We start from the raw sequence: 27,727 nt of genomic DNA on the forward strand, positions 1-27,727 counted from the left end.
CTAATGCCATGTCACTGTCTGCTACGAACCTATTCTAATACAATTTCCAAAGTTGGGCACAAGTAGTACCTAAATACTTTCTGAATGAATGATTGTTTACATTAACCCCTTGAGTTGGTCCATGTTACAACTGAAAACTGTACCAGTAATGTAGTCATACATATTAGGGATGGAAGAAAATCTGTATGAGTGGCTCAACTGCCACATAAAGCATACTATTACCAGCACCGCTCCCAAGAGGGGGTATTATTAAACAGTTACTAAAGCTTAAGCAGAAGAATTACAGAAGAGAAAGTCATGGAAAATTTCACATATTAGCCAGCATCCACCTCATCTTCTCCCCCTCACCCAATTAGCCCTGCAGGTCCCTGAGCTGATGCCCTGAGAGATGTCTCAATACCCATCTTTGCTGGAAGCAGGGCCACTGATGGTCACGTCTTATCCAATGACACAACCATGCGAGGCAGGCAATTTCCCTTCTTTTCCTGCAGCTTCCACAAGCGGAGGCAGGGCTAACTTGCAAGGTTCTCTCCGCCTGCCTCCTCTGCGCACCCAGCTAGCATTTCCTCTCATCACAATTTTCTCAGCCCCGCACAAGCCCTGGTAACGTCCCTGGGTGACTATTTCCAAACAGTATAAGCTATACATTCTCACTTCTCATTCATGGTAGTTGTGTTCTGTAAAGTCATCAGAAATGCCCAGTTAGCAAACACTAAACCGCCGCTTCCCGGGGAAACCAGCCTTCAGAGAGCCTCTGATCACGTTTTTGTCAGCTGATCAATGCCTAACCTTGTTTTATGTGTGCTTCAGTTTAAAGATGCCTTCTTTAACATATATTGCTGGTTCATTAACAGAACTTATGGCCACAGTACTACAGCTCACGCCGGAACAGAGCTTATCCAACACACGTTTCCTCCCTGGGGCACCTGGCAGCCTGGGAGCACCTGGGAGCACCAGGCAACCTGACAGCCCTGTGCCAGTGGGCCACTGTAAACAGTGAAATTCCAAAGAAAGCACTAAGTAGACCACCCAAAGGACACTTGTATACAGGAAGAGAGCTGAAACAAGACGGCAGCATCGCCTTGTTCAGCCTCAGCTGGGAAGTGCACGTCAGGCAACCCAAACTTTCAGCCCCTCTGCACACTTCCACAAATGACCAGGAAAGCAGCACAAGCACTGACTCTGGAGTTACCGTTAAACTGTAGAAAGTAAGCAAATTCACAAATTCAGATGGAATCCACAAATACTGAGGATCGGCTATATTTTAAAAGGAGCTAAAACTCAAATTCCTGAGATTTGCTTTTTCACTTAAAGAGAAGGGAGAAGGAGTTAAGGAATTAGAATATAATATCTAAAAGGCCCCAGAACACTAGAATCACAGTCTTTTTTTTTTAAAGATTTTATTTATGTATTCATGAGAAACACAGAGAGAGGCAGAGACCCAGGCAGAGGGAGAAAAGAAGCAGGCTCCATGCAGGGAGCCCAGTGTGGGACTCGATCCTGATCTCCAGGATCAGGCCCTGGGCTGAAGGCGGTGCTAAACCGCTGAGCCACCCGGGCTGCCCGAATCCCAGTCTTTTCAAAGGACATCTCCCAAATCCATAATGCCTCTCCAGTAACCTGAATGAGCAATCTGGAGCCTCTGCACAAACATGATAGGAAAGAAGCCACCCCTCCGGCCCCCGCAAAAGGCCTCCCTCATTCTAGACAACTCCAGCTGTTAGGAGCCTCTTCTTCCTATTGAAACAAAATCTACCTCCCTATAAATCCTATGCCCTGGACAGAGTTCTTTCCATCACTGCTACCACACAGGATAAAGCTAATTCCTCCTCCACACATTTCAAATAATTGAAAACCGCATCATGTTCTTTGCCATCCAGGTATTAGTTTACCACAAACAAAGGTACTTAAATTATGGATAAACTGTGTCCAGATCCCATTACTTGAGACAGGATATGAGTTTAATGTGCACTACGAGGAAAAGGGTGAATTTGATTTTTTTGACCCAAATCCTCTTCTTCTGAGCTATTCCTTTAATGATAACAGTGACCAACAATCTGGGTACTTGCTCAGTGCCAGACCTTGTCTGAAGAATCCACAAGTGTGAGCACATTTCACCCTCATCAGAATCTAATGAGGGGGGTACTATGGTTTATGTCCACCTTCTAACAAGAGAGGCACAGAACAATTAAGCAAATTACCTACAGGCACACAGCTGGGAGAAGAAAATGCCAGGCTAGCACCCAGGCAGTCCCAGTAATGTGCCCCGCTGCAGGGAGTCTTGGGATCACAAGCAGTAACACATGCCCCAGCAGGTGCCCAGAGACAGCAGGGCTGATTCATCCCCCAGAATCCCACAGGTGCAGGAGGTGTGGGCCAGGCATTGCCCTAGGCGTGTAAGCCCCCAGGGTGAACTGGCTGCCACTTTGCCCTTCTTCCCCAAGGAACACCTCTCTAGTGGGCTATGATCAATCAATTCTTTTAAAAGCTGTAAATGCCATTATTTAATGTTTCATTTCCAAGATGATGTATGATGACACAAAGCTCCACTTAGTGCCTGCAACCTCGTGTATCTTCATGATCCTGGGCAGCCCCGGTGGTGCAGCAGTTTAGCGCCGCCTGAAGCCCGGGGTGTGATCCTGGAGACCCGGGATCGAGTCCCACGTCAGGCTCCCTGCATGGAGCCTGCTTCTCCCTCTGCCTGTGTCTCTCCCTCTCTCTCTGTGTGTCTCTCATGAATAAATAAATAAAATTCTTTAAAAAATAAAAATAAAAAAATAAAAGCTGCATCCTGGGGCACCTGAGTGGTTCAGTGGTTGAGCATCTGCCTTCAGCTCAGGTCATGACCCCAGGATCCTGGGATCGAGTCCCACATCAGGCTCCCCACAGGGATCCTGCTTCTCCCCTCTGCCTATGTCTCTGCCTCTGTGTGTCTCTCATGAATAAATAAAATCTTTTTATAAATAAATAAATAAATAAATAAATAAATAAATAAATAAATAAATCCCACAGCCTGGTAATAAAGGTGAAAGGAAGAGCTGTATCTAGGGTGGTTCATATTTTTTTAAACCTAAAAATCATGAAACCCAAAAAGTAAGTCAGGTTGGCTTTCTGCAGCCAGAGCCCCTGGAAGGCCAGCTCTCAGGCCCTGCAACGACCCCGTGGCTCAGGGAGCTGGCATGGTGAGCCCGAGGCGTGGCTGGGCCCCACGAGCCACAACTGCTTACGGGTTCACAGACTCCAGTCTATTAAAAATAAGATTCTCAGAAGGATGTCAGTTACCTGCAGGTAAGAGAAGTTAGAAGAAAGAAACCCAGTGAAGCCACGTGGACTGCAGAGGCATCACTGCCAACGTGAGTTTCTGTTCATTTGGCTATTTGGGAGGGAGAGAAGCGGGCCATGATCTGCATTGTACTTGTGCTTCACTTGAGTCAAAACTTGAATTTTTGAGATGGAGAGATACAGATATACATTGTTGAGATTTTTTTTAAGAGATCTTGGAAATGAAACATTAAATAATGGCATTTACAGTCAGAAAAGTATGATGACACAAAGCTCCACTTAGTGCCTGCAACCTCGAAATTCCTAATAAGAGCTATGTATCTGGGCTGTTCGTTTCTGACACAGGGCCCCTAAAACCCTAGAAATTTCCAGTGAAGAGGGTTAGAAAGGTGTCTTTTGTTATGTTAATAAGGTGACTCTCAGAAGACACCTTAGGATGAGGGCTGGTTGCCAGGGGAACCAACAACGTGATTAGAGGTCTGGGAACCTTACAGCCCCCTCCCCCCATCTCCTCCCACCACCACCACCAGGGAGGATAGAGGGGTGGAGGTTGAATCAGTCCCAAATGGCCAATGATTTAATCAGCCATGCCTATGTAATAAAGCCTCCATAAAAACCCGAAGGACAGAGGTGGGAGAGATTTCCAGGTTGGTAAACATGAGGACGTTCAAGTATGAAGCTCCACGCCCTTTCTCCACAAACCTTGCCCCGTGCATCTCTTCCACTGGCTGTTCTTGTGTTATATAGCCTTTTATAGTAAACGTATGATCTATTAAGTAAAATGTTTATCTGAGTTCTGGGAGCCACTCTAACAAATTAATCGAACCCAAGGAGAGAGGTGTTGTTGGAACCTCCGATCTATAGCCAGTGGGTCAGAAGCACAGGTGACAGCCTGGACCTGCAACTGGCATCTGAGGAAGAGGCAGGCAGTCTTGTGGCACTGAGCGCTCAAGCTGTGGAATCTGAGATTCCCTCTGGATAGATGTGGTCAGACCTGCATTGAGTTACAGGACTGACCTGTATTGGAGAATTGATGGTAGAGACAAACACCTTTCTGAGGTTGGAATTGGTGATGAGAACCCCTTTACACCTTGTATATCTATCTGCCTCTCATACTCTCTTTTGTGCCTTAGCCAGGCAATCCAAGAAAGCTGTCAGTTAGGTATCTGTGGTCCCTCTTAGCAAGATTAATCATTTCACTAAAAATAAAAATGAATCAAGCAAAGCTGAAAGCTGAAGGCCAAGAAGTATGCAAGGCATCAGGCCACTCAAAACTGTCTAAGACACATGATCTGTGGTTACAGAGCTCATGGTCAAGTGCAGAACTTGGACCCACAAATTATTATTAAATGTGATGAGTGGTGCCATGGGGCATGTCCAGAGTGCTATGGGAACATGGAAAGAGGGCATCATTTGGCCCAGAGAGGATAGGAAACATCTCACAAGGAGATGGCTTCAGACCCACACCAAAGGGATTATAGGAGCGTGGCAGGTAGAAAAGTGTAGGAAGGTCATTCTAGGCAGAGAGAACTGTAACCAAAGGCCTGAGGCACAGCTTTCCCTAGTGTCTTCAGGAACAGGAAGCAGCACCAGATGGCTGAGCCAGCAGGAGTAAGGCATTGGGGCAGGCTGGAGCAGGTTGGGAAAGGTCTCAATTATCAGGATAAGGAACTTGGATACCATCCCGAGAAGAGCAATGAGCCACCAAAGGTTTCAAGCCAAGGAATAACACTATCCCACCAGTGTTCCGGAAGATAACTCTGCTGGCCATCCGGAGAATGAACTGGAAAAGAGACACTGAGAAAGGCAAATATGTCAAGAATCTCTTACAAAACCCACGTTAAAAATAACAAGGACTTGAACCAGGGCAGAGGCTGCGGCTGTGAGAGGGAGGTTAGCTGCAGGACTATGAGGATGAGAGAGGTGTTGAAGATGCTTGCAATTTCTCTAAAAAACTGAACGGATGCTCTTAATTAAAATCAACAAATATATGTACCAAGACTAGGGCCCTTTAGAACAGGTTTGCTGGGGAAGACAATGACATCAATTTTGAACACATCTAACTAGAGGGTTCTGTGCATCACCTGGGAACAGAGCCCTGTCTGCATATCCAGCCTGGCTTCACAATCTCCTTGAGATATAAATCATATGGCTGGGGTCCCCAAGGGCTGGCACAGGGCAAACAGGGACAGGGCCAGGAACATCAGGCCACACATAAAGATTTGAAAGTAAATGAGATGCAATTGCTGGAATGAACATGACCTTCACATTTTCAGGTATTTCCACCAAATGCCTGATGAGTAGCTGTTCTACTTCCTTGTGGATGTGTACAAATGTCAGCACACATACACACACATCATATGCACACAGAAGGAAAATGCAGTCACATAGCCCAATGGGTCAGCCACAAAGCATCTCAGGCTGGGTTTCTCTTCGGATTTTTTGGAGGTAGAACAACCCTGCCTATTCACAGTTGTAACCACCTCTCTGATAACAGGGTGCACAACACACTCATGATGCCAGAGTTTGCATGTATACAGCCCCCCCTAGCTTCCAAAAGCCCTTAGCTTCTCACTGCAGCCACAGAAAATCCCATGCAAGGTTACCATCTTTAAATAAGGAAACTGAGAGCCTGACCAAAGTAATGACCAGGAGCAAAGTCTCCTGGCTGCGTCAGGCAGGGCCCACTGAGCAGGATGAAATGCAAGGGCTGCAGGAAATGCAAATGAAGCTCAGCCTCACCCCCAATATGGTGCGTCAATCTCCATCTTCACACCACTCAACCACAGGCCAGCCAGCCCCAGCTCCCCTGCCTCTGCCCCCAATTCCCTGTTTCAAAGCAGAGCTGGGCAGAGCTAACCACACATCACGTAGGCCAGGAACTGCAGAGGAACCTGCTGCTCAACACAGAGCAAATCTGAGCATTCAAGTGACAGAGAAGACAAGAACAAGAACAGATTTGTGTGCAAACAGAAAGAGAAGAAACAGAACTACGGCAACATCTTTTTGCCGTCAGTTACAAAAGGAGCTGCTGCAGCTCCCAGAGGGAAGTCGGTGGTCAACCCCAGAACTACTCATTTCCTGCCTTCTGCCCAAAGCTGGCCTGAGCTCGTGACACTCGCGGGCCCCCAGAGGCTGGGAGACACCAACCTCCAGCTGCCTCCGGTCGCTCAGCAGGCAGTCCAGCAGCACAGGCTCGCACCTCCTGAGCAGCGTCTCCCAAAGGTGAGCCTCCCCCAGGCTGCTGCCCTCAGACCGCCAGGGGCCTGGGGAGCAGGAGGAGGCAGTGTCCGTGTCCAACAAAGAAAGCATGTCACACTCCGGCCTGTGGCTGCCCCCTGTGGTCTGGGCAGAGTCCGCCAGGCTGGGAATAGTCTTGAGAGTGAAGTGGGGAGAGAAGAGTCGAGGATGTTCGTGGGGCCTGTCCATGCTGGCAGCCTTCACTTCCGCCTCCTTGGGGCTCTGACAAGGGGTCTCAGCCTCTCTGGATGGCAGGCAGCCTTCAGCTTCTCCACGTTCCCCAGCAGAGCCAAGTGAGAGCCGTATGAAGCTAAAGCTTGACGTAAAGGCATCCTGAGAGCCAGCAGGGGTTGGGGGGGCCTTGGGGACACTTCCAAGGCTGTAGCTGCTGCCACTTGCCTCCTCTGGAGACAGACAGCCTTTTGTCCAGGTACCGCCTCCAGCAGCATCCCGGCCAGGACCTGGAGCCTCAGAACTGTCCATGGATGGGAGCTCCCCCTGCCACCCAGTGTCCCCAGGGCCACACGACCTGGCTGGCCTGGCAGGTGGCTTGGTGCCAGCTCTGAGCTGAATCCCAAAGAGCCCCGAGGGCCTTCTCACAGGGGTCAGAGCCAGGCCTAGGTAGCCCCCAGAGGTCGGAGCCGAGGCTGCTGTGCTCCTAGGAACAGGGCTCCCAACCGAGGGGCCTCGCCACTGGCCTCCAGAATCAAGGCCACACCGTCCGGCCCTGGACTCAGACTGGTGGGACTCCTCACCGCACGCCCCTCCCTGGGCCTGGAACGGAGCGGCCACTGCTGGGTAGAGGAACCCGATCCGGGGCCCAGCTGCACTTCTCATGTAGCCCGGCCTCCGTGCCAGCCGCCTCCTCCGAAAAGACGCTGCAGGTGGTATGCAATCCTGGCTGCCTAGGAGGAAAAGAGAAAACAGCACCATCAACACGCAAAGCTCACTGGCTCAGCTGGAACTGCATTTGGAGAGCATCTTAGGTTTAGAGGTCGCCGCTCTGTGTATCTGTCAAAGGGAGATGCTGGCTCAGTGGTCACGGGGCCAACCCGGGACGAAGATTCTGACGATCTTCTCCAAGTGTTTGCCTGGAATGCACAGAAGAAACACAGCGTCTCCGCTCTTCTGTTTAGCAGAGCAGCTGGCGTTGCTGTGAGTTATGCCAGCATGTCAACATGCCCACTGGAGTTACAACCTCGCCGGCTCCTTCTGAACCCTCTGGCATCTTGCCTATTGGGCTCTTAGGCACCGCAGCACTTTTATCCCAGAGTGGGCCTGAAAGCAAACAATTGGGAGGCAAATGCCAGCACACTCCTCAAAACAAGATCCGATCGCTTATTCTAGCTCCTTATTGAACAATATGTGAGTTTTCATTATCTGAGCTCTCCGTGTCCCAGCACGTCTCTGGACCATGGAGAGCCAGCTGGGGCACAATTTATGGCCATCAGTTCATCTCTCACAGTGGACCACGGGAGGCCCTGCTTGATGTGCTCAACAAACCAGGGACTATGTCCCCCTCGAGCTCTGCAAAAGGAATAGAAACAATAAAAAATGCTGATAGCTCTCAGGCAGGATTGTATAGCAGTTGAGAGCAGACTCTGGCACCTCATTGCCTGGCTTAAGCCCTGGCTGTGCCATTGCTGCCTGTTCACCTCCACAAATTACTTAACCTCTCTGTGCCTCAGCTTGCTTCTCAGTAAAATGGAGACATTACCAGTACCTCTCTCGCAGGGTGAGACTTAACTAAATGAGTCACTAGAGGTAGACAGCCTACAACAGGGCCTAGCACACATAAGTGTGCTGAAGATGTTAGTTATTATTTCTCTATTGCACAGCACATTGGTACTCAGAATATGGGCATCATCTACATTAATTTCATTTGCTCCCTACCAAAGTTATGCGAATCAACCAGACTAGGAAGTATAACTTCCTTAAAGGAACTTCCTGTTCCTTCTACAGTTAAGGAAACTGAGGCTCAGAGAAATTGGCATTCAGAAACCCCTGCAAGTGACTGAGTGACCAGCATCACAGTCTCCTGACTCTCCTGACCCACATAGTGTTCTCACCATGGAGCCCCGCCACACCATGAATCAGATGAGATGGAAAGCATACAAGTAAGACCAGGCAGTGCTGAACGTGGCTGTAGGTATACTACAGCCCATGGTGAGGAGTGGAACAAAGTTTCATGCCAGGCCCACACATCCTACCCTGTCTCCAGAACTTGGACAGCCTCCGGATCTTTGTTATGGTAAGTGGAAAGCACTGGGCATTTGGGCTCACCCTGTGTTATGATCATGACACACACCAGTTTTGGAATGGATGTCAATGATAATCCCTGGGGAAATTAGCACAATGACCATGAATTTGAGCAACTAAGGACCAAAGAGCCCAAGATGTGTTCACCCAGTGGCCTTCTCTTGCCAGTGTGCCAGCTGCCCCATGCCGGGAAAGGGCCAATACCATCCAAGTACGTAGAATTGTAGAAGCTGGCAGTGAAGGGAGGCAGGAAAGCAAGGGGCTTCAGGGGGTAGGAGAGGAAGTTAGGATAAAGGAAGGGAGGGGGGTATATAATTTTCATTCCATAAACAATAAAATTAAAGCTCAGAAGGTTTTAATTTGCCCAGAACCCCCAGATCATAGCTTACCCAAGACTGTTTTGCTCTTTACAGAACAATAACCTAGCACAATGCCCTGCTATGGCCCTAAATGGCTTGCTAAATGATGAATGGATGCATGGATGGATGAGGGAGGGATGGATGAATCAAGGCCCTCTGATTCCAAAACACATGCTCTTCCTATATCCTTTGCCTCCAAGCATATCACTTAATATGGTAACTTGAAATGACAGGAAGTCAGAAGAAAGATGGATTTTTCTTTTTTTCTTAATAACAGAGGCCATGCAAAGTTGGAATCAGTAGAAAAGGACATGATAAAAATGTACACAAAATATATAGAAGGAATTAATTAACTAATCAGTGAATAGTCCCAATTGGACCATCCATTCAGATGGTGACTATCAAAAGAACCCAGCAGTGCTTAAAGAGTGTGCCTGTCGTGATGAGCACTGGGTGATATTTGGAACTGTTGAATCACTTCCAACTGTATTGTTTGTACACTTGAAAATGATATTACATTGTATGTGAACTAACTGGAATTTAAATTAAAACTTTTTAAAAAAATAAGACATTGAAAAAAACGTTTAAACAGAAAATAACAAGTGTTGATTACAGTGTTGAAAAATTGGAACTAGTGGGCACTGTCAGTGGGAATAGAAAATGCTTTCAGTGTAGCTGAAAATAGCACAGTAATTCCTCAAAAAGTTAAAAATAGAATTACTACGTGGTCTAGCAACTCCATTTCTCATTATACACCAGAAGTATTGAAAGCAGAAAAATTATCTCTTTGAGATATTTGTATATCCATGTTCACAGCAGCATGATCCATAATAGTCAAAGGTAAAAGCAACCCAAGAGTCCATCTATGGGTAGATGGATAAACAAAATATGGCAAATTCATACAATGGAATATTATTCGGCCTTAAAAAGGAAAGAAATTCTGACACAGGCTACAACTTGGATGAACCTTGAGGACATCACGCTAAACGAAAGAAGCCAGTCACAAAAGGACGAATACTGTAGTTACAGACATATATACATGTATATAAGGTATCTAGAGTAGTCAAATTCATAGAGGCAGAAGGTAGAGTGGTGATGGCCAAGGGTGGAGGAAGGAGAAATGGGGAATTCGTGTTTAATGGGGACAAAGTTTCAGTTTGGGAAGAAGAAAAGTTTCTGGAAGTGGCTGGAGGTTATAGTTGAACAACAATGTGAATATACTTAATGCCACTGAGTATGCCCAAAAATGGTTAAGAGGCTAAATTTTATGTTAGATGTATTTATTCCAATTAAAAAAATTTTAACGGGGCAGCCCAGGTGGCTCAGCGGTTTAGCGCTGCCTTCAGTCCAGGGCCTGATTCTGGAGACTCGGGATCGAGTCCCATGTCAGGCTCCTTGCATGGAGCCTGCTTCCCCCTCTGCTTGTGTCTCTGCTTCTCTCTCTCTCTCTCTCTCTCTCTCTCTGTCATGAATAAATAAATAAAATCTTTAAAAATAAATAAACAAATAAAATTTTTAAAAATCTTTAAATTGGTCAAACTGGGTCACCATGCTATGTGGTCCACCATGCTATGTGGACCCCCATCCTTTACCTCAAGGGTTTCACTATCTGAGGATGTCCCTACATGTCAGGATCTTGACCACAAAAAGAACCCATGCTCCTACTGGGGATCTGGTAAGATGTTGTTGGGCTACAGTGCTACATGAGCAACAAGCCAAGATCAGACATGAGAAAACTTCACCAAACATGAGGATAGAGAGACAAGAGTCAGACTGTGTGAATGGCCCAGCTCTTGCACCCACTGGACCACTCACACATCCCATCCCGTGGCATAGGCCTTCCCAGAAGGCATCCCAAGAGGCAGACACAATCACACACTATTAATCCTAACCCTCAGGAAACAGCAGAGCTGACAGCCAGATCTGGATGGCACTTCTGGAATGAACTAGAAGGATTAAAAGAGACCCATTGGTCAGATGGCAGCTCAGAAACCTCTAGAAAGATCCCCAGTTCCCTGTACTCGAAGTCCTCTTTTTTCAACTTTTTTTTAAATTATTTTTGAGGGAATTTATGATATCCCCTCTAACCAGAAATTAATTATTACTATCTATCCTGCCTGAAATTCTACCTCTTAGATTTGTTCAAACCCAAGCCCTGCCATCATGCCCTGCAGCTAAGGAAGGGTTATGATGCATTCAGACTTTGAAGGGCAGGATTCCTTCCTGACACCTAACTTCAGGGTTGAATGGGTAGGACGTAGAACACCACAAGATTCGAAGTGCACACAGGCTTTGAGAGTTGGCCAGGGAAGGCAGCTGTGCCTTCTGTTCTTTATAAAACGCAGAGATGGTTTCATTCTGCCCATCTGGCCCTGGAAAGGCTGAGAAGGGAGAGGTGCTTCACACAGCCTTCTCCACCCCTCACAGCCTCCCACTCTGTAATAGACCCTAGGGAGAAGAGCACAGACCTGCTGGCCCGGATTATGTAGGATCCTCATCTCCACCCCCATCCAGCCTAGTGAGCTCCGGGACTGGAGGGAAGCAAAAGACAAGAGCTTAAGAGATCCAGATGTCAAAAGGCCTCTCCATACAGTCCAGATAAGGTGCCTGGAAATATGTGCTTATCTAACTTAAGGGGGAAATTGGGGGAAACCTAGTTAACCAGCCAGATCAGCAAAAATTCTGTCTGCCTCTAATGCTCTCCTTCTTCCAGACAAATCCTTCCCATCCTTTGGCTTCTAATGCCCTTCCCCATCAACTACCTTGTCCTGATGACCCCGTTCACAGGGCTTCCACCATGGTCCACACCACTCCTGTCCCCCTACTTACTATCACCAAGCACTGCTAGCTATTTTCTTCAGCATATGCAAATTGTTCCCCACTTATGCTCTATTATAAGCTTCCTGACACCCTTATAATTCCCAAAAAGTCCTTGTATACAGAGAAGGCATTCCAATACACATTGGCCACATAATATTTATTTTTAAGTAGGAAATCTAAAATATATAATTTAAGGAAACATGATATATATGATCTTACTTGGAAGAACTTAACACCAAGACCCAAAGTTCAAATCTACAGGAAATGGCCACGTGGGCTTGGGGAAGCCACCTGGCTGCCCCGTCCCTCAATGATGTGATGATTCACCCAGGGAAAGTGTACCCATCTCCTAAGAAGAAATAGGCCCTCAGGGGCCCTGCCAAGAACACATAGAAGAGTCAGGAAAGAACAAGCACATAAGACTTAACAAAACATAATTTGGATATAAATGTATAGTGGAAGCATAAATGAATGTATTCTTTTCATAGAAGGAATTTAAATCCTATTTGTCATGGTTGGGGCATAAATCTTTTCTAAAACATTCAGGTTAACCAAAGATTCTGAATCATAAAGAAACCACACATCCCAGTGGATTAACTTGTTTTCAAAGAATCAAAATCCAATCATATATCCACTAAGCACAAACACTCTGCTGAGCATGAGTTCATCTTTCTTTGATAGTTCAGAGAGCACTTGAGGATTCAGAAGTGGCTTGGGGTCCTTGTAATAAGCATCTAGCAAGCAAGGCAAGTCCAAATGCGGAATAAATCAACCCTTATTGTGTTTCCATTTTAATTGTGCAATCTGTTTTAATAAAACAATTCCTTATTGAACACTATCTCCTGTGTGGGATGCAGATGCAAGCAGGGCACCATCCCTAACTCCAGTTGCTCATAATCTAGGAGGGAACATAAGCCATGAACGCAAAAACCGTCACAGGATGGAATGTGCTACTTTAATCCCAGAGGAAAGAGAACTCAATCTGAAATTAAATGAATGGGGTAATCTAAGTGGTTCCATTGGTTTACCTCACAGTTCTTTGCCCTTCAGCGAAGCAAGGACTTCATGAGCTCCAGAACACTCCCGAATTTATGTCCCCCCCACCCCAAAAAGCACCTCTGGGGATGGAAGGGAAGAATGGTGATAGTGCAGGCCTGTTCCATGAGACACAGGACCACTGTAACAAGTAGGTCTGTGCTGTGGCCTGGGGCCTCCTTCCTCCCATCTCTCTGGCAGCTTCCCTGCCTTTTCCTGCTCCCCTCCTTCCTCCTGCACAGACATCCCCCTCAATCAACCTCTTGCATGTCTCACTCCATCTTAGCGTCTGCCTCTCAGAGAACCCAAACACTGTCCTAGAGAAAGTACAGCGAGCAAGCACAGGTGGCCCTGCCTGCTTGGAGTTTGCCATCCTTGGGGGAGCAGAGAGAGGAATCAAGCACACACACAGATAAGTCCTGACGGGATGGTAAAGGACAGGTTCATGGTGCCCAGTCACATAGGGTAGGGTACCTGGCTTTGTCTCACAGGGTCTTGCAGTGACATTTGGTTGAGCTTGACAGGTGAGCAAGAGTTATGGAGGTCACAGGGGAGGCTGCAGGGAAGAACCTAAGAGAAGGAACAGGTCAGCCAGAGGAATGGCATGGAGGACACTGGTGACAGGCCAGAACAGGATGGAGCCAGACACCCCCATGCATACTGGCACATCAGCCTGGATCTTTGTCCTGAGAGGGATGGATGTGCCCTTTGAAGGACATGAAGCAAAGGAGAGACATGATCAGATTTGCATGTTTTAAGAGATGCTTTGTGGAGAATAGACCACATGGGAGTGAGAGAGGACACAGGAGAACAGTTAGAAGGCACCAAACAGAGGCAAAAATAAAGAAAGTAAGCCTGCAGCACGCACAGTCATCCTGGTACTTTTCAGAGGTCAGGTCATGGGGTCAGGAGGAAAATTGTTCCTGGGACATCTATGTCCATCCTTGCTGCACACACAGTATTGACTTATGTGATGAAGCACAAGGAGCAGTTTCTTTATAGCCTTCTGGACAAGCTCCCACCCTCCACCACCCTTCCCCAAGCAGTGTTTAGACACACAAAGATCTGGGGCCAAATGAGTGATATTCTCAATGAATCTCTTGGCAAAGTAATCAGCACAGGCTTGCTGACCCGGCGTCTTCACAAACTGACACTCTCCATCCGGTTGAAAGGCAGATTGTTTTCCTAGGCGTGATTATTCACCAGCTGCTCTTGGTGAGCAGAGCCGCCTCACCCCGATCTAGCATTTCCATAATCATCAAAGCCGCGTGCACCGTGGTGTAGACACCAACAGGTCTGCAGAGCGCGGCTGTCTAGGCCAACCACTGGGAGTTCCAGGAAAGCAAAGCTCGGGCGGTTTTCTATCAGCCTAGTCACCCAAATGCAAGAGCTCTGATTCCCGGGCTGCAGACATCACTTCTTATAACAGCCTCACAGTCAGAAGGGACAAGGCCCACACTGCATTGTGGCTCCACTGGCTAGAACATCAGCCCTGAGTCAGGGAAACTGAAAAGGCTGTTCTGCCTGGAACTCAGGAAACATTTATGTGCTAAAAGTAGGAAGAAAAACCAAAAAACGATAAACACAGCACAAACTGGTTGGGGGAGGAGACACGATTCATGAAGGATTTCAAGGGTACCGTCCCATTGCTTAAGTGGGGTGCAGGGTAGTTACATGGGCGCCGACAGTCTCCACACCCTATGTATGTACAATATCATTTCTGTAACTGGGAGGTAGTCTGTAACACGTTTTCAGAGCCACAGGCCCTGCCCTCAAGGAGAAGGCACATGCGGACTGGGCTGCCAGGGGCTCCACCACAGGAAGCAGGGAACAGCCTCACCAAGGAGCTGGCCCTGCAGCTGAACAGAAAGGTTGAGGCTACAGAGGTCACAGTGGAGGTGAGGTCACTGTGGGTGGAGGAAGAGCAAGTACACAGGAATGAAGGTGACAGCTCAGAGAGGTTCAAAACATCCGGGGCCCAGGCAGGCGGGGCCCCTGTGGAATATGCAGCAGGCAGCGGGCTGTGAGGAGGCCCAGGAGGCTGATGAGGGCACTGGGGCAGGGACAGGGCCCGGGCAGGCCCCATTCTGGGGGACCCCAGGGTGATTCCAGGGGGTAAGCCAGGGTTGGGGACCTCTGCTCCAGGGATAAGTCTGACTTTACACCCCATTGAGTTCAGAATCCAAATGCATTATAAACAACGTTCACAACACTGCAGAGGCTATTGCCTCGCAGAATCTTCTCTTTCCCCAAAACTTTTTTTGCTTCTTGAAATGTGGCCTTTCACTGTGAATCTCTACTCGTGGACAGAGTGTGGCCTGTGTTTAAAATATGTCCCCATACATCTGTTCTACATCTTCTAGCCCACATAAGCTTTCTGCCTTGGGTCAGACAGTGGGAGTCCTGGGCCCCACAACAGGGCCTCCCATGAGGACAGGCCGGAAGGCAGGCCGCTGCTGGGTACTGTGTCACTTCCCTAATGTGCGGGCACCAAACAGCAGATCAACATTCAGCCGCACTTCAGAGTTTAAGGGTCAAACAGCATCCATGCCGTATGCAACATGCAGCGTGGACCCCAGACTGGGTCCTACAACAAAGAAAGGATATTGGTGGAAAAGCTGGTGAAATTCAAATAAGATCTATAGTTAGAGTTCATTGTGCCAATGTTCATTTCTGAGTTGTAATAACTGTTCTGTGATTACAGAGGCTATTCGCATTAGGGGAAGCTGGGAGAAAGGAACTCTGTCATACCTTTGCAACTTTTCTATGAATCTGGAGATATTCCAAAATAAAAAGCTTATTTAAAAAATAGGTACACAGGGGTATCTGGGGGGCTCAGTCAGTTAAGCACGTGACTCTTGGTTTTAGTTCAGGTCGTGTTCTCAAGGTCATGGATCGAGCCCCACATCGGGCTCCACATTCAGCACAGAGTCTGCTTGGGACCCTCTCTCTCTCCCTCTGCCCCTCCCCCTTCAATTGAAAAAAAATCTCTGAAAAAAAACACATATACACATGTACACACGATTCATGGACCTGTACTTTATACTACGAAAGGGTATGGACTCTGAAGATGGACTGCCTGAAGTGTTCTTAACTGTCACTTGTTAGTGAATGCTGTTGAGTCACCTGCCTCTCTGCTTGCATTGTCTTGTCTGTTAAAGGGGACTCTATCTCATAGAACTGCTGGAAAGATAGAGAGGAGTATGAATTTCACTACCCTATACTACTTCTGGCATAGAGTAACCATTCAAAAGCTGTTTTTATTTTCAATTCAAGAATAAAGACAAGAATATCATCCTGAAGCAAAGACACCTGGACACAGGCACCTGGAGGCAGAGTTCAAGACAAAGCTTAAAGCAGCTTCAGGTCTGACTCTAACCCTTTTTCTGTGCTAACAAAACTCCTGGAGGCCAATAGGGATCTACTCTGTGTGTGTGTGTGTGTGTCTCTGTCTCTGTCTCTCTCTCTTACTCTCTCTGTCTCTCTTTCTGTCTCTCTGTGTGTCTCTCTCTGACTCTCTCTCTCTCAGATTCTCTCTCTCTCTCTCTCTCTCTCTCTCTCACACACACACACACACACACATACACCCCATCCAGCAAGTCACAGACAACCTATACTCTCTTGCTGACCAATATGTTCCCACCTCTCTGATCCAGTTTTCTGTGTTCTGTTTTCTTTCCTTTCTACACCCAGATCTACGACCTCCTGCTGAAGCAGGTAGCTGAGGAATTCAGCAGCAAGAGATTCACAGACCACGTGAACGTGTTTGCTCTGAAATCACTGAACAACCTCTCTCCGTGGTGCTATTAATTTTCATAAACGATTGTCTTTTTCTTTTCATGTAAAGTGCTACTCAAAACTCTGATCGCCATCTGAACCCCCCTCAAGAGGGCTGCTAGCTACAGATGGGTGTCTCTAATGAATTTTTTAACTGCTGCCCTAATAAAATATGGATGAACCAGAAGGAGCCCTCTCTGTAGCTATTATTTCCAAACAACCAAACAACTTAAGTTTCTGCTTTTATTTTTGTAGCAAAGAGCTGCAAGCTCTCACATCCACCCTAACAAAAGATAGCTTTTCTCATGCTCATCCATCTGCAAAGTTCACAGTTACCTTTTTAAGTGCCATATTTTATGCATGGGCTTATTTTCTTGGCTTTCTAAATGCCCCGCTTTGTGTGCCAAATTTGAGATGTGTTTATTAAAAAAATGATCCCAAATTGTCCGCACTTCACACATAAGTAGTGCCCTCGAGACTGGAGTGCCTTTCAAGGAAGTCCCTACTTTGCACTAAATTTTTATAATACTCAGAAGTTAAGCCCACATCAAAGGTTGTGCCACTTTAAATACCTGACCTCAAAAATGATACAATTATAGCATTGCAAATGTACTGCGCAATGGTCCTATTAGAAAACAAGAGGAAATTGGGTATTTCTTTTTCCACACTTCAGTATGGAAACTTGGTGCATTGGTCGAAGGAAATAAGAAAGAAATTAGAATTATACGACTCTTGTGTTATAAAGATCTGGACTCCTTGACACCACACACATGTGGATAGGAGCTGGGGGCGGGGGGGACCTGTACATCACGTGGGTCTAAGATCTAAAGAGACAGCTTCTAAAAGAATATGAATGTCTTTTGTCTACACCTGAAGATTCTTCTTTTGTAAAACTTCTCTAGTCTCACTTCATATTGGGTACTATATATAGCATCCAGGTTTTTTTTTTTAATTTATTTATGATAGTCACAGAGAGAGAGAGAGAGAGAGAGGCAGAGACACAGGCAGAGGGAGAAGCAGGCTCCATGCACTGGGAGCCCGACGTGGGATTCGATCCCGGGTCTCCAGGATCGCGCCCTGGGCCAAAGGATGCTAGGGATCCCTGCGCCACCCAGGGATCCCTAGCATCCAGGTTTTAAGAGGCCATGACCATATCTAGAAAGCTCGAGTCTCTCTGACTGATTCAAATCCAGTTGGCATTTGGAGTTGATGATAACGAGGCAGGGGCTGGACTGGAGGTAACCTTCACGTAATTTACCAATGAAGGGTTTGTCTCAACAGTAATCCTATACCAAAGATTACATGGGGGAATACTTAGGATATTTAAGAGAACAAACTTTTGTCAAATATCCACTTACATTCATATGGTGCAAATTAATTATAAAAAAATTCCTGTCTCTTTTTGCTTTCACAGTGCCTCTTCACCATGGAATGATCTTGAACAAAGCAATACATTTTACCGTTAAGAATAAGCCCCCGCAGATGCTTTGATGCTTAAATGTCTAAAGCATGCTTTAGTTATAGCAATATGTTTCCACACTGTGGAAAGCAACTAATCATCCTCACTGAACTCCTTTTGAAAGCTTTTGTTCCCAAAGTGGCATATTTTATGATTTTTAAATTATTAAAATAAGATGCTAGCAACTCCACCAGTCACTACTATCAGATTGATATCACATACACACTCAGATCAGGGCCATCTGCCAGAGGAGGCAGAGAGCCGGAGGTGCCGGCCACTCCCCTGAGGGCTAGAATTCAGAATATGGTGAGGATACACTCATGGGTATCACAGCCAGGCACTGGGCCAGAAACCAAGCAAGAGAAACCACTCCTGCAGTCTGAGGCTGTGCTTACTGGGAGGAAGATGTGCATCGGTGAGGGAAGGATCCCCTGCTGAGCACTCCCTCACTGGTAAGCTGTGACAGCGCCTTGCTCTATGAAATCAAGGCATCCATGGGAACTAGTGTCCACCATCAACTAAGCCACCACTGTGCATCCCAGAGTGATACTCGTGACGTTCTCAAGAGCATTCTGAAGTTAGCCTGGGTTTCAAACTACTTCTTCCCTTCTTTGACTTGTCCAAATATACCTTCCCTGAACCTCAGCTTTCTCATCTGGAAATGCTCCTCATCCCTTCCTTGCATGGGATGAGCCACTTGTCCACACCACCTTCTCTCAGCATCGCCACGATCTCATGGCTCCTAGCATCAAGCAGGATAGTGGAGCAAATGTCTTCATGTCGTGGAGCTGCAGGCCTGCCTGCCACGCAGACAGAGGAGTTCGTACTGATCCTCACCATCCTTCCCAGGCCAAGCAGGGCAGAAACAGCACCTTCTTCCTCTTTGCCCTCCTGTTTACAGCTCCATCCTGACCAGCCCTCTCTGGCAGTGCACTTTTTTCAGATATGACCAGTACTGTGTATTCTGTGTCAGTTTTCCTATTCACAATCTCACTCCAGGCCTGGCTGGAGATCACACCGAAGCCACCTGGGAGCGGAAGATATTTACAGACAAGCCGCCAGTTACCTGTGTAAATGACTAATTTCATCTGCTTTGTAAGAGGTTTACTGGTTTAATATTCAGGGAGGGGGTCTGGCAGTACGAAGACCTGGATCTTGATTCAGTCAGTTCCCGTCCGAGTGATGCTGAGCAAGTGATTTAGCCCGCCGTGCCTCGGTGCACTCTTGTGTTAAATGGGCATCATCTCCAATACCATGAAGTCACCAACATGTATTTGCAAAAGCCCATGGTCATTTGTGACACATGGCAATACATGTTTCGTAAATTTTAGTTTCTTTCCCCCACTTTCTTCTGGGCATCTGAAGTCATCGCTGAATCCTGATAACATCTTAGAATTTTCCCAGACAGTCTCTAAAAGGAGGGAAGAGTGGTCAGTCTTCACTCTTATCCTCCATTGTGTACATGTGGATTTTTTTGGGGGGTGGGGGGCACGGTTAGAATTTGTTAATTAGTTCCAGTTATATTCTTCAACACTCTGCTTCAGCGTTAGTTTTGTTTGGAGTATTTTTTTTTCTTACCTTTCTAAGAGAGTAGAAGACAGAGAAAATAAATGGGTGGACATAAAGGCATAAAAGTCCATGGAAAAAAGTCCAAACTATCAGAAAAATACCGGACAATCTTTAAGCAATTCCTGACAAATAAAAGAAACTTATTAAAATTTTAGCAGATCTATATTTTCCTCTAGAGCTACAGAAATCCTCTGCGTGTACATTCATTGACCAAGCACTACTTTGAAAATCCCCTCATTTTCCTTCAGGGAGCCGTTGAGGGGGAAAGTGACATTTCACATACTCTAAACACTCAAAATTGGGGGGTTTCCCCCTCTCCCTCTTTGTTTACCTTTTCAGACTTTGAGCTATTTTTCTCACCCTCCATCAACATCCAAAGGCCTATTTCTTTTTTAAAAAAGGTTTTTAATAGCTAACACAAACTAGATACGTCTGTTTTTCTCTAGGATGGGCCTTAAAACTTGAGTTAGCTCTCGCTAAGGGAATAGAGCTTCCTTTGTGCGTAGCCTATTTTGAAATAAATGAGGCAATCCTGGGTAATAAATTGGCTTTAATTCTCTTATGCTGGAGGAAGGTGAAAATGAGATTGGGAAATTGCTGTGGTGGTCTTTGAGGAACCCGGGGGCATAGGAGACATGTCAACAAACTAGAAACACACAAATCACCTCTTGTGTTCTAAAAAGCAAAATAGGTCATTCCTGCAACTGAAGTCTAGTGATCGCAAACAATGAGTGTGACCCAGACACCTGACAAGTTTCTGAAGATTGGTAATAGGGTATTTTGTGGGCACTTACAAATAAAAGGGCCTACATGGGCTTATTGAAAATAAGTCACTTCCAACTAACTGTATTTTATTTACAGGAAATAAGAAAGGGGAAATGACAATAGCATCTATGGAGAATTCTATGTCAGGCACTGTAAGTCAGGGGAAAGGTGATAGGCATAAATATCTGGACTTTACCCAAAGGATCTGAGAAGGCCTTTCCCATCTCCCCTGTGAACAAGTAGAGGCTGAAGGAAGGACAAGCAGGATGGGCTGGTGGATTCATAGCTGGTGAATGACAATTCCAGGCCAAAGGGTTCTGCACCTTGAATGGATTGGAGACCAGGAGAAGGGTCCAAGCTCCTTGATGCAGGGCTCTTTCCTGTCCCCTTGGCACTATCTTCTTCAATATCATGGCTGAGAGTAGAAGCTAGACCTAAAAATGTCCTCAAAAGGATGACTCATGCTCATATAAAACTGTCACAGATTATGACAAAGAAGAAGTAATTCAACTAAACAAAGAGAATGGGAGGGAACCATGATACATGAGCCAAACACTAACTACCAAGGGATTTCAGCTCATGGAGAAAGATGTCACAAGAAGGGGCAAACAACCAAAGAATGTTCCTGAAGGATGGAAAACAAAAAGAAGACCAAGCAAATATCAACCAATGGCCTCTAAAAGATTCAGCCAATGACTCTCTGCAGTTTTCCTCCAGGGCAATGTCATTAAGGAGGCAGGTGATAGCACACAGCCACCTTGAGAAACCTACTAGCAGAGGAAATTTTGAGAGTGTGTGTGTAAAGGAAATATTTATAAAGAATGTATACATCTGATTAATAAAATGAACTAGTTTCTTGGGTCCAAAAATCAATCTACAAATGTTTTCACATGAAATCTTCCTTTTGTCTAGTTCCCTGCCTCTGAGAATGAGCATTAACAACCACAGAAGCACCAGAGCAAGCCTACACTAGAAGTGTGTTAGCGTGGAGCAGGGGAAGGGGCAGGAAAAGGACCTCAGGGCCCAGCGATCATCCAAGAGAAAACAGATGTGACATTTTTGCAAGGCACACCAAGACAGTGCCACACTTTATGGTCAGGAGTGGCCAATAAGCAGGATGCACATAGATGCATGTGATTCCATGTAAATCTCCATAAGCTGCATGAAGAGCATCAAGGTTCTGAGTTTTTCATTATGAATAATATCTTTTAGGGGCATCTGGGTGGCTCAGTGGTTGAGCATCTGCCTTTAGCTCAGGGTCCTGGGATTGAGTCCCACATCAGGCTCCCTGCTCAGTGGGGAGCCTGCTTCTCCCTCTGCCTATGTCACTATGTCTCTGCCTCTCTCTCCATGTCTCTAATGAATAAATGAATCTTTTAAAAAAAATAATAATAGGGATCCCTGGGTGGCTTACCAGTTTAGCGCCTGCCTTCAGCCCAGGTGTGATCTTGGAGTCCCAGGATCAAGTCCCACATCGCGCTCCCTGCATGGGGCCTGTTTCTCCCTCTGCCTGTGTCTCTGCCTCTCTCTCTGTGTGTTTCTCATGAATAAATAAATAAAATCTAAAAATAATAAAAATAATAATAATATCTTTTAGAGAGATTGTTTTCACATGCTTACAATTAGAACACTCTGATCAGACTTATTTTAAATCCACTGATCCAGAGATTATGTCTGTGAACATATTTTCAATTATACAACTAATTTTGGCAGAGAGCCAGGCAGGATTAAAATGAGGGGGTGAGTTTGGATGGGGGTAGGGAAAGGGTAGAAACAGAAGGGCATCAGGGACATCTCATAAATCCTCACCTACTAGAAGATGAGTTTCAAGGTTATTTTTAGAATGTTTGAGGTCCTCAGGCTTTGTCATTATATTGGCTATAAAATCATGTAACTATGTTCTTAAACAGAACTAAATACACATGGCCACAAAAGTTCAAATCTCTTTTTCTTATAACTGCCTTTGATGCCTAGCAAGTGCTGTATATTTTATGTACCCCACAAGTGCTCCAATATGACACAAAGAGCTGTCTGATCGCATCCCAATCTGATTCTGCATTCCAGGGGGTAAGACCCAGCCTAAAGATGGAACAAAAAGAAAAGCAGTCATTTCTCTGCACTGCAGTTTTCTGTATGTTTAAATGAGATAGAACAGGAGAAGACACACTGTAAACCATAAAGTGCTATAGAAATGAAAAATCTTACTAAGGCTGTTTTCTAAGAATGATAGCCCAGTCTTATCCCAATAGTTTATGGATCAAATATTGTTACTGTAACTGCCTAGTTACTGCCCACAATATTGAGTCCAGACTATTACCTTCTCTCCACATTATAAGGCTTGATACACCTAACAGATATGATCTAGAAAACAAATCAGAATGCAAGGACTTTAAAACAAACATCAAAACCTAGCTTGATAATTTGACATAATTGATGTCCATTTACTCATTCAACATTCCCTGAGCATCTACTAAGTACCAGGCACATTCCAAGCTTTTAACATTTTTATGTAATTTAATCTTCACCAAAACCTATTAAGGTAAGGATTATCATCACTCTGTTTCCATAATAGAGAAGTTATTTGACCAAAAGTCACACAGCTGGCTAGTGCTAGAGCTGGGGCTGGAGTCCAGGAAGTCTGGCGTCCCTCTCAGCCTCAGCCCTTTCCTAAAGGCAACAGATGCTGACTTTCTTTATGAGAGTCTGGGATAAGTACAGATCTCTGAGAGCTTGGGACTTAACTCCTAAGGAGTCTATATGACCTGTTTTCACATTTGTTAACTTTCAGATGTAATCCCCTAAAGGATTATTGCTCAGTGGTATTTACTGATTATCTATAAAATATTCCAGAAAAAGTAGACTACTAAGAACTCTAAGAGGAACACAACACAGCAATAATGTCCAAACTTAACTACCTTGCATGACTTACAAAGCTCTTTATACAAAATCTTTCCAAACTAAAAATGTGCTGAAGCAATTTGATTTTAAGCAGGGGCTCCTTATCAAAGATCCTTCCCTGTGAATGGCATCAGTTTTAATCTGACAGTCACACAACATGTATCCATCACAGGAAAAGAAAGGAAACCTCTGGAGAAAGTGACCAGGTCAAGTTGGAAATTGCCCCCACTCCAAGAAAAAGGTTTGGGGTTAGTCATTCTTACCATCAGGCAATAGCACACCAGAGATAAGCTGGAGTAGGAATAAAACACTAAAGCTGTGAGTCATTTGTTATAATTAGAAGATTCAACTTCATACTTAATGCCAAGTCACTCTCATTCACTCACATTCAGTTATCTTTCCTAAACAGGCCACGAAGGGACAGAATTAGGCTGGCAAGACAAGAACATGTGACTGACCCTGGGGTAGACTCAAGGAGAACCCTGTGTTCACCAGTCACCCTCACTCAAGCCATGAGTGAGGAGAAAGTTCAGAAGCTTCTGCTCCAAACCAGTTAGGCTTAAGTGTGGTCTCAGGACCATTTGCATCATAAGCACTCAAGAGAGCTATGAAAATGCAGATTTCTAAGCTTTTTCCCAACCCTCCTGGTCTCCACAGTAGCTGCATATCCCCTCTGGAAGACAACCAGGGCCATCTTGTTAAAATTGCATGCCCCACCCATTACTTTTAAGAGCAAGGCACATAGGTGACTTTCCTAACACAGAGAAACAGACACAGTTAGGTAAAATGAGGAGACAGAGGAATATGTCCCAATGAAAGAATAGGGGGGAAATGACAACAGGAGACCTAAGCAAAACAGAGATAAGTAATATGCCTGATAGGGAATCTACAGTAATGATCACAAAGAGACCCACAGGACTTGAGATATTTTTTTAAAAATCAGAGATGAAGAACACAATAATTGAAATTAAAAATACACTTGATAGAATAAATAGAAGGCTAGAAGAAACAGAGGAACAAATTAATGACCTGCAAAACAGAGTAATGGAAAGTACTCAAGCTGAGGAAGTAGGAGAAAAAGTTATGCAAAATGAGACTAGATTTAGGGAACTCAGTGACTCCATCAAGTGTAAAAGCATTCATCTTATAGGGATCCCAGAAGAAGGAGAGAGAGAAAAGGGGTCGTGAAAATTTATTTGAAGAAATGAAACCTAAAAAATTCCCTAATCTGGGGATCCCTGGGTGGCGCAGCGGTTTAGCACCTGCCTTTGGCCCAGGGCGCGATCCTGGAGACCCAGGATCGAATCCCATGTCGGGCTCCCGGTGCATGGAGTCTGCTTCTCCCTCTGCCTATGTCTCTGCCTCTCTCTCTCTTTCTCTGTGTGACTATCATAAATAAATAAAAATTTAAAAAAAAAAATTCCCTAATCTGCAGAAGCAAACAGATATCCAGATCCAGGAGGCACAGAGTTCCCCCAACAAAATCAACCCAAGGAGGTCCACATCAAAACACATAGTAATTAATATGCCAAAAAGTAGGATAAAGACAAAAACTTTAAAGCAGCAAGAGAAAAGAAGACAGTTATATACAAGGGAAACCAACAAAGGCTGTGAGCTGATTTTTCAGCAGAAATTTTGCAGGACAGAAGAGAGTGGCATGATATATTCAAAGTGCTGAAAGGCGGGGGGGATGTAGCCAAAAATATTCTGTCCAGCAAGGCTATTATTCAGAATAAAAGAGGAGATAAAGAATTTCTTAGACAAACAAAAACTAAAGGAGTTCATGACCACTAAACCAAACCTACAAGAAATATTAAAGGAACCCCTTGAGTGGAAAGGAAAGATCATAAGTGAGGTTATAGAAAGTAGGAAATACAGAAGTAGTAAAAGTAAATATATCTGTAAAAATCAGTCAAGGGATTCACAAAATAAAATTATGTAAAATATGACACCACATACCTAAAATCTAGGGGAAGAGGAGTAAAGATTATGTTCAAACATAAGCAATCAACTTCATATAGACTGCTACATGTATTTCTATACAAACCTAATGGTAACCAAAAAACAAAAACCAGTAATAAATATGGAAAGAATAAAGAAAAATGAATCTAAATATATCACTAAAGAAAGCCATGGGGCACCTGGGTGGTGTAGTAAGTTGAGTGTCTGTCTAACTCTTGGTTTCAGCTCAGGTTGTGATCTCAGGCTTATGAGATCAAGCCCTGTGTTGAGCTCCATGATCAGTGCAGAGTCTGCTTGGGATTTTCTCTCCCTCTCCCTCTCCCTCTCCCTCTGCCCCTATCCCATGTGTGTGCGCTCGCTCTCTCTCTCTCTCTCTCAAATAAATAAATCTAAGAAAGAGAAAGAAAAAAAAGAAAGAAAGAAAGAAAGAAAGAAAGAAAGAAAGAAAGAAAGAAAGAAAGTATTCAACCAACAAACCATGAAAGAGAGCAAGAAAATATAGGACCAGGGCTAACCTACAAAAACAACCACAAAATAAGCAATAAAATGCCAAAAATAGATACATATCTATTTGTATTTGTATAAAATACATACAAATACATATCTATTTCTATTTGTATAAAATTACTTTGAGGGCAGCCCTGGTGGCCCAGCGGTTTAGTGCTGCCTGCAGCCCAGGACGTGATCCTAGAGACCCGGGATCGAGTCCCACGTCGGGCTCCCTGCATGGAGCCTGCTTCTCCCTCTGCCTGTGTCTCTGCCTCTCTCTCTCTCTCTCTCTCTGTCTCTATGAATAAATAAAAAAATTATCTTTAAAAAAAATTACTTTGAATGTAAATGTACCAAACACTCCAATAAAAAAAAAACAGAGGGTGACAGTATGGGTAAAAAACAAGACTCATCTATAATCTGCTTACAAAACTCATTCCAGACCTAAAGACACCAGCAGATTGAAAGTGAGGGAATGGAGAAACACTTTTCATTCAAATGTATGTCAAAAGAAAGATGGAGTACCAACAGTTATAGCAGACAAAATAGATTTTAAAACAAAGACCATAACAAAAGTCAAAAAAGAACACCATATACTAATAAAGGGGACAATCCAACAACATATAACAATTTTAAATATTTGCGTACCCAACATGGAAACACCAAATACATAAAACAGTTAATAAGAAACTTAAAGGAACTAATCAATATTATACAATTATAGCAGGGGACTTTAACACCCCACTTACATCAATGGATAAATTTTACAAGCAGAAAATCAACAAGAAAATGGTGGCTTTGAAAGAAAAACTGGAACAGATGCATTTACCAGACATATTGAGAATATTGCATCCTAAAAGAGTAGAATACACACTGTTTTCAAGTGCACATGGAGCATTCTCCAGAATAAATCACATATTAGGCCACAAAACAAGTCTTAACAAATTCAAAAATATCAAAGTCATATCATACATCTTTTCTGACAACATTATGAAAGTCAATATCAACTACAAGAAAAAAAATTGTAGAAAGAGCACAAATACCTGGAGGTTAAATAACATGCTACTAAACAGGAATGGGTCAACCAAGAAATCAAAAAAGAAATAAAAAACTACATGGAGACAAATGAAAATGAAAACACAATGGTCCAAAATCTTTGGGATGCAGCAAAAGTGCTTTTAAAAGGAAAGATTATAGCAGTACAGGCCTACCTCAAGAAGCAAGAAAAGTCTCAAATAAACAACCTAACCTTACACCTAAAGGAGCTATTAAAAAAAAAAAAAAAACAATAAAAATCCAAAACCAGCAGAGGGAAGGAAATAATAAAGATTACTAGAGTAGAAATAAGTGATATAGAAACTACAAAGACAATAGAATAAATCAATGAAACCAGGAGCTGGTTCTTTGAAAACATCAACAAAATTGATAAGCCTCTTTCAAGACTCTTCAAAAAAAATACAGAGAGGGTTCAAAGAAACAAAATCAAAAACAAAAGAGGAAAAATAACAACCAACACCAAATAAATACAAACAATTGTTAGAGAATATTGTCAAAAATTTATTCCAACAGGGGCACCTGGCTGGCTCAGTGGGTAAATTTTATGTGACTCTTGATCTTGGGGTCATGAGTTCAAGCCCCGTGTTGAGCATATAGCCGACTTATATATATTTCCAACAAGCTGGAAAAACTGGAAGAAATGGATAAATTCCTAGAAACGTATAACCTACCAAAACTGAAGTAGAAAGAAAGTTTGAACAGACCAATTACCAGCAATGAAATTGAATCAATAATCAAAAAATTCCCAGCAAACAAA

At 44.5% G+C, this 27,727-nt stretch overlaps 1 protein-coding gene across 4 annotated transcripts in view; it reads right to left on the reverse strand.

The window, feature by feature from the left end:
• DISC1 (DISC1 scaffold protein) overlaps positions 1-27,727 on the reverse strand; it is a 347,001-nt gene that overhangs the window by 289,940 nt on the left and 29,334 nt on the right. For all 4 annotated transcript variants that reach the window (XR_005357793.1, XR_005357794.1, XM_038533906.1 and 1 more), the window contains exon 2: positions 6,433-7,427. Coding sequence is in view for 2 of the 4 variants with exons in the window: in XM_038533906.1 (XP_038389834.1) it covers positions 6,433-7,427 (995 nt within the window). In the remaining 2 variants the exon portion in view is untranslated. The remainder of the gene's footprint in view (positions 1-6,432; positions 7,428-27,727) is intronic.

Source organism: Canis lupus, chromosome 4 (genome assembly GCF_011100685.1).
Source record: "Canis lupus familiaris isolate Mischka breed German Shepherd chromosome 4, alternate assembly UU_Cfam_GSD_1.0, whole genome shotgun sequence".
NCBI classification, from domain to species: Eukaryota; Metazoa; Chordata; class Mammalia; order Carnivora; family Canidae; genus Canis; species Canis lupus.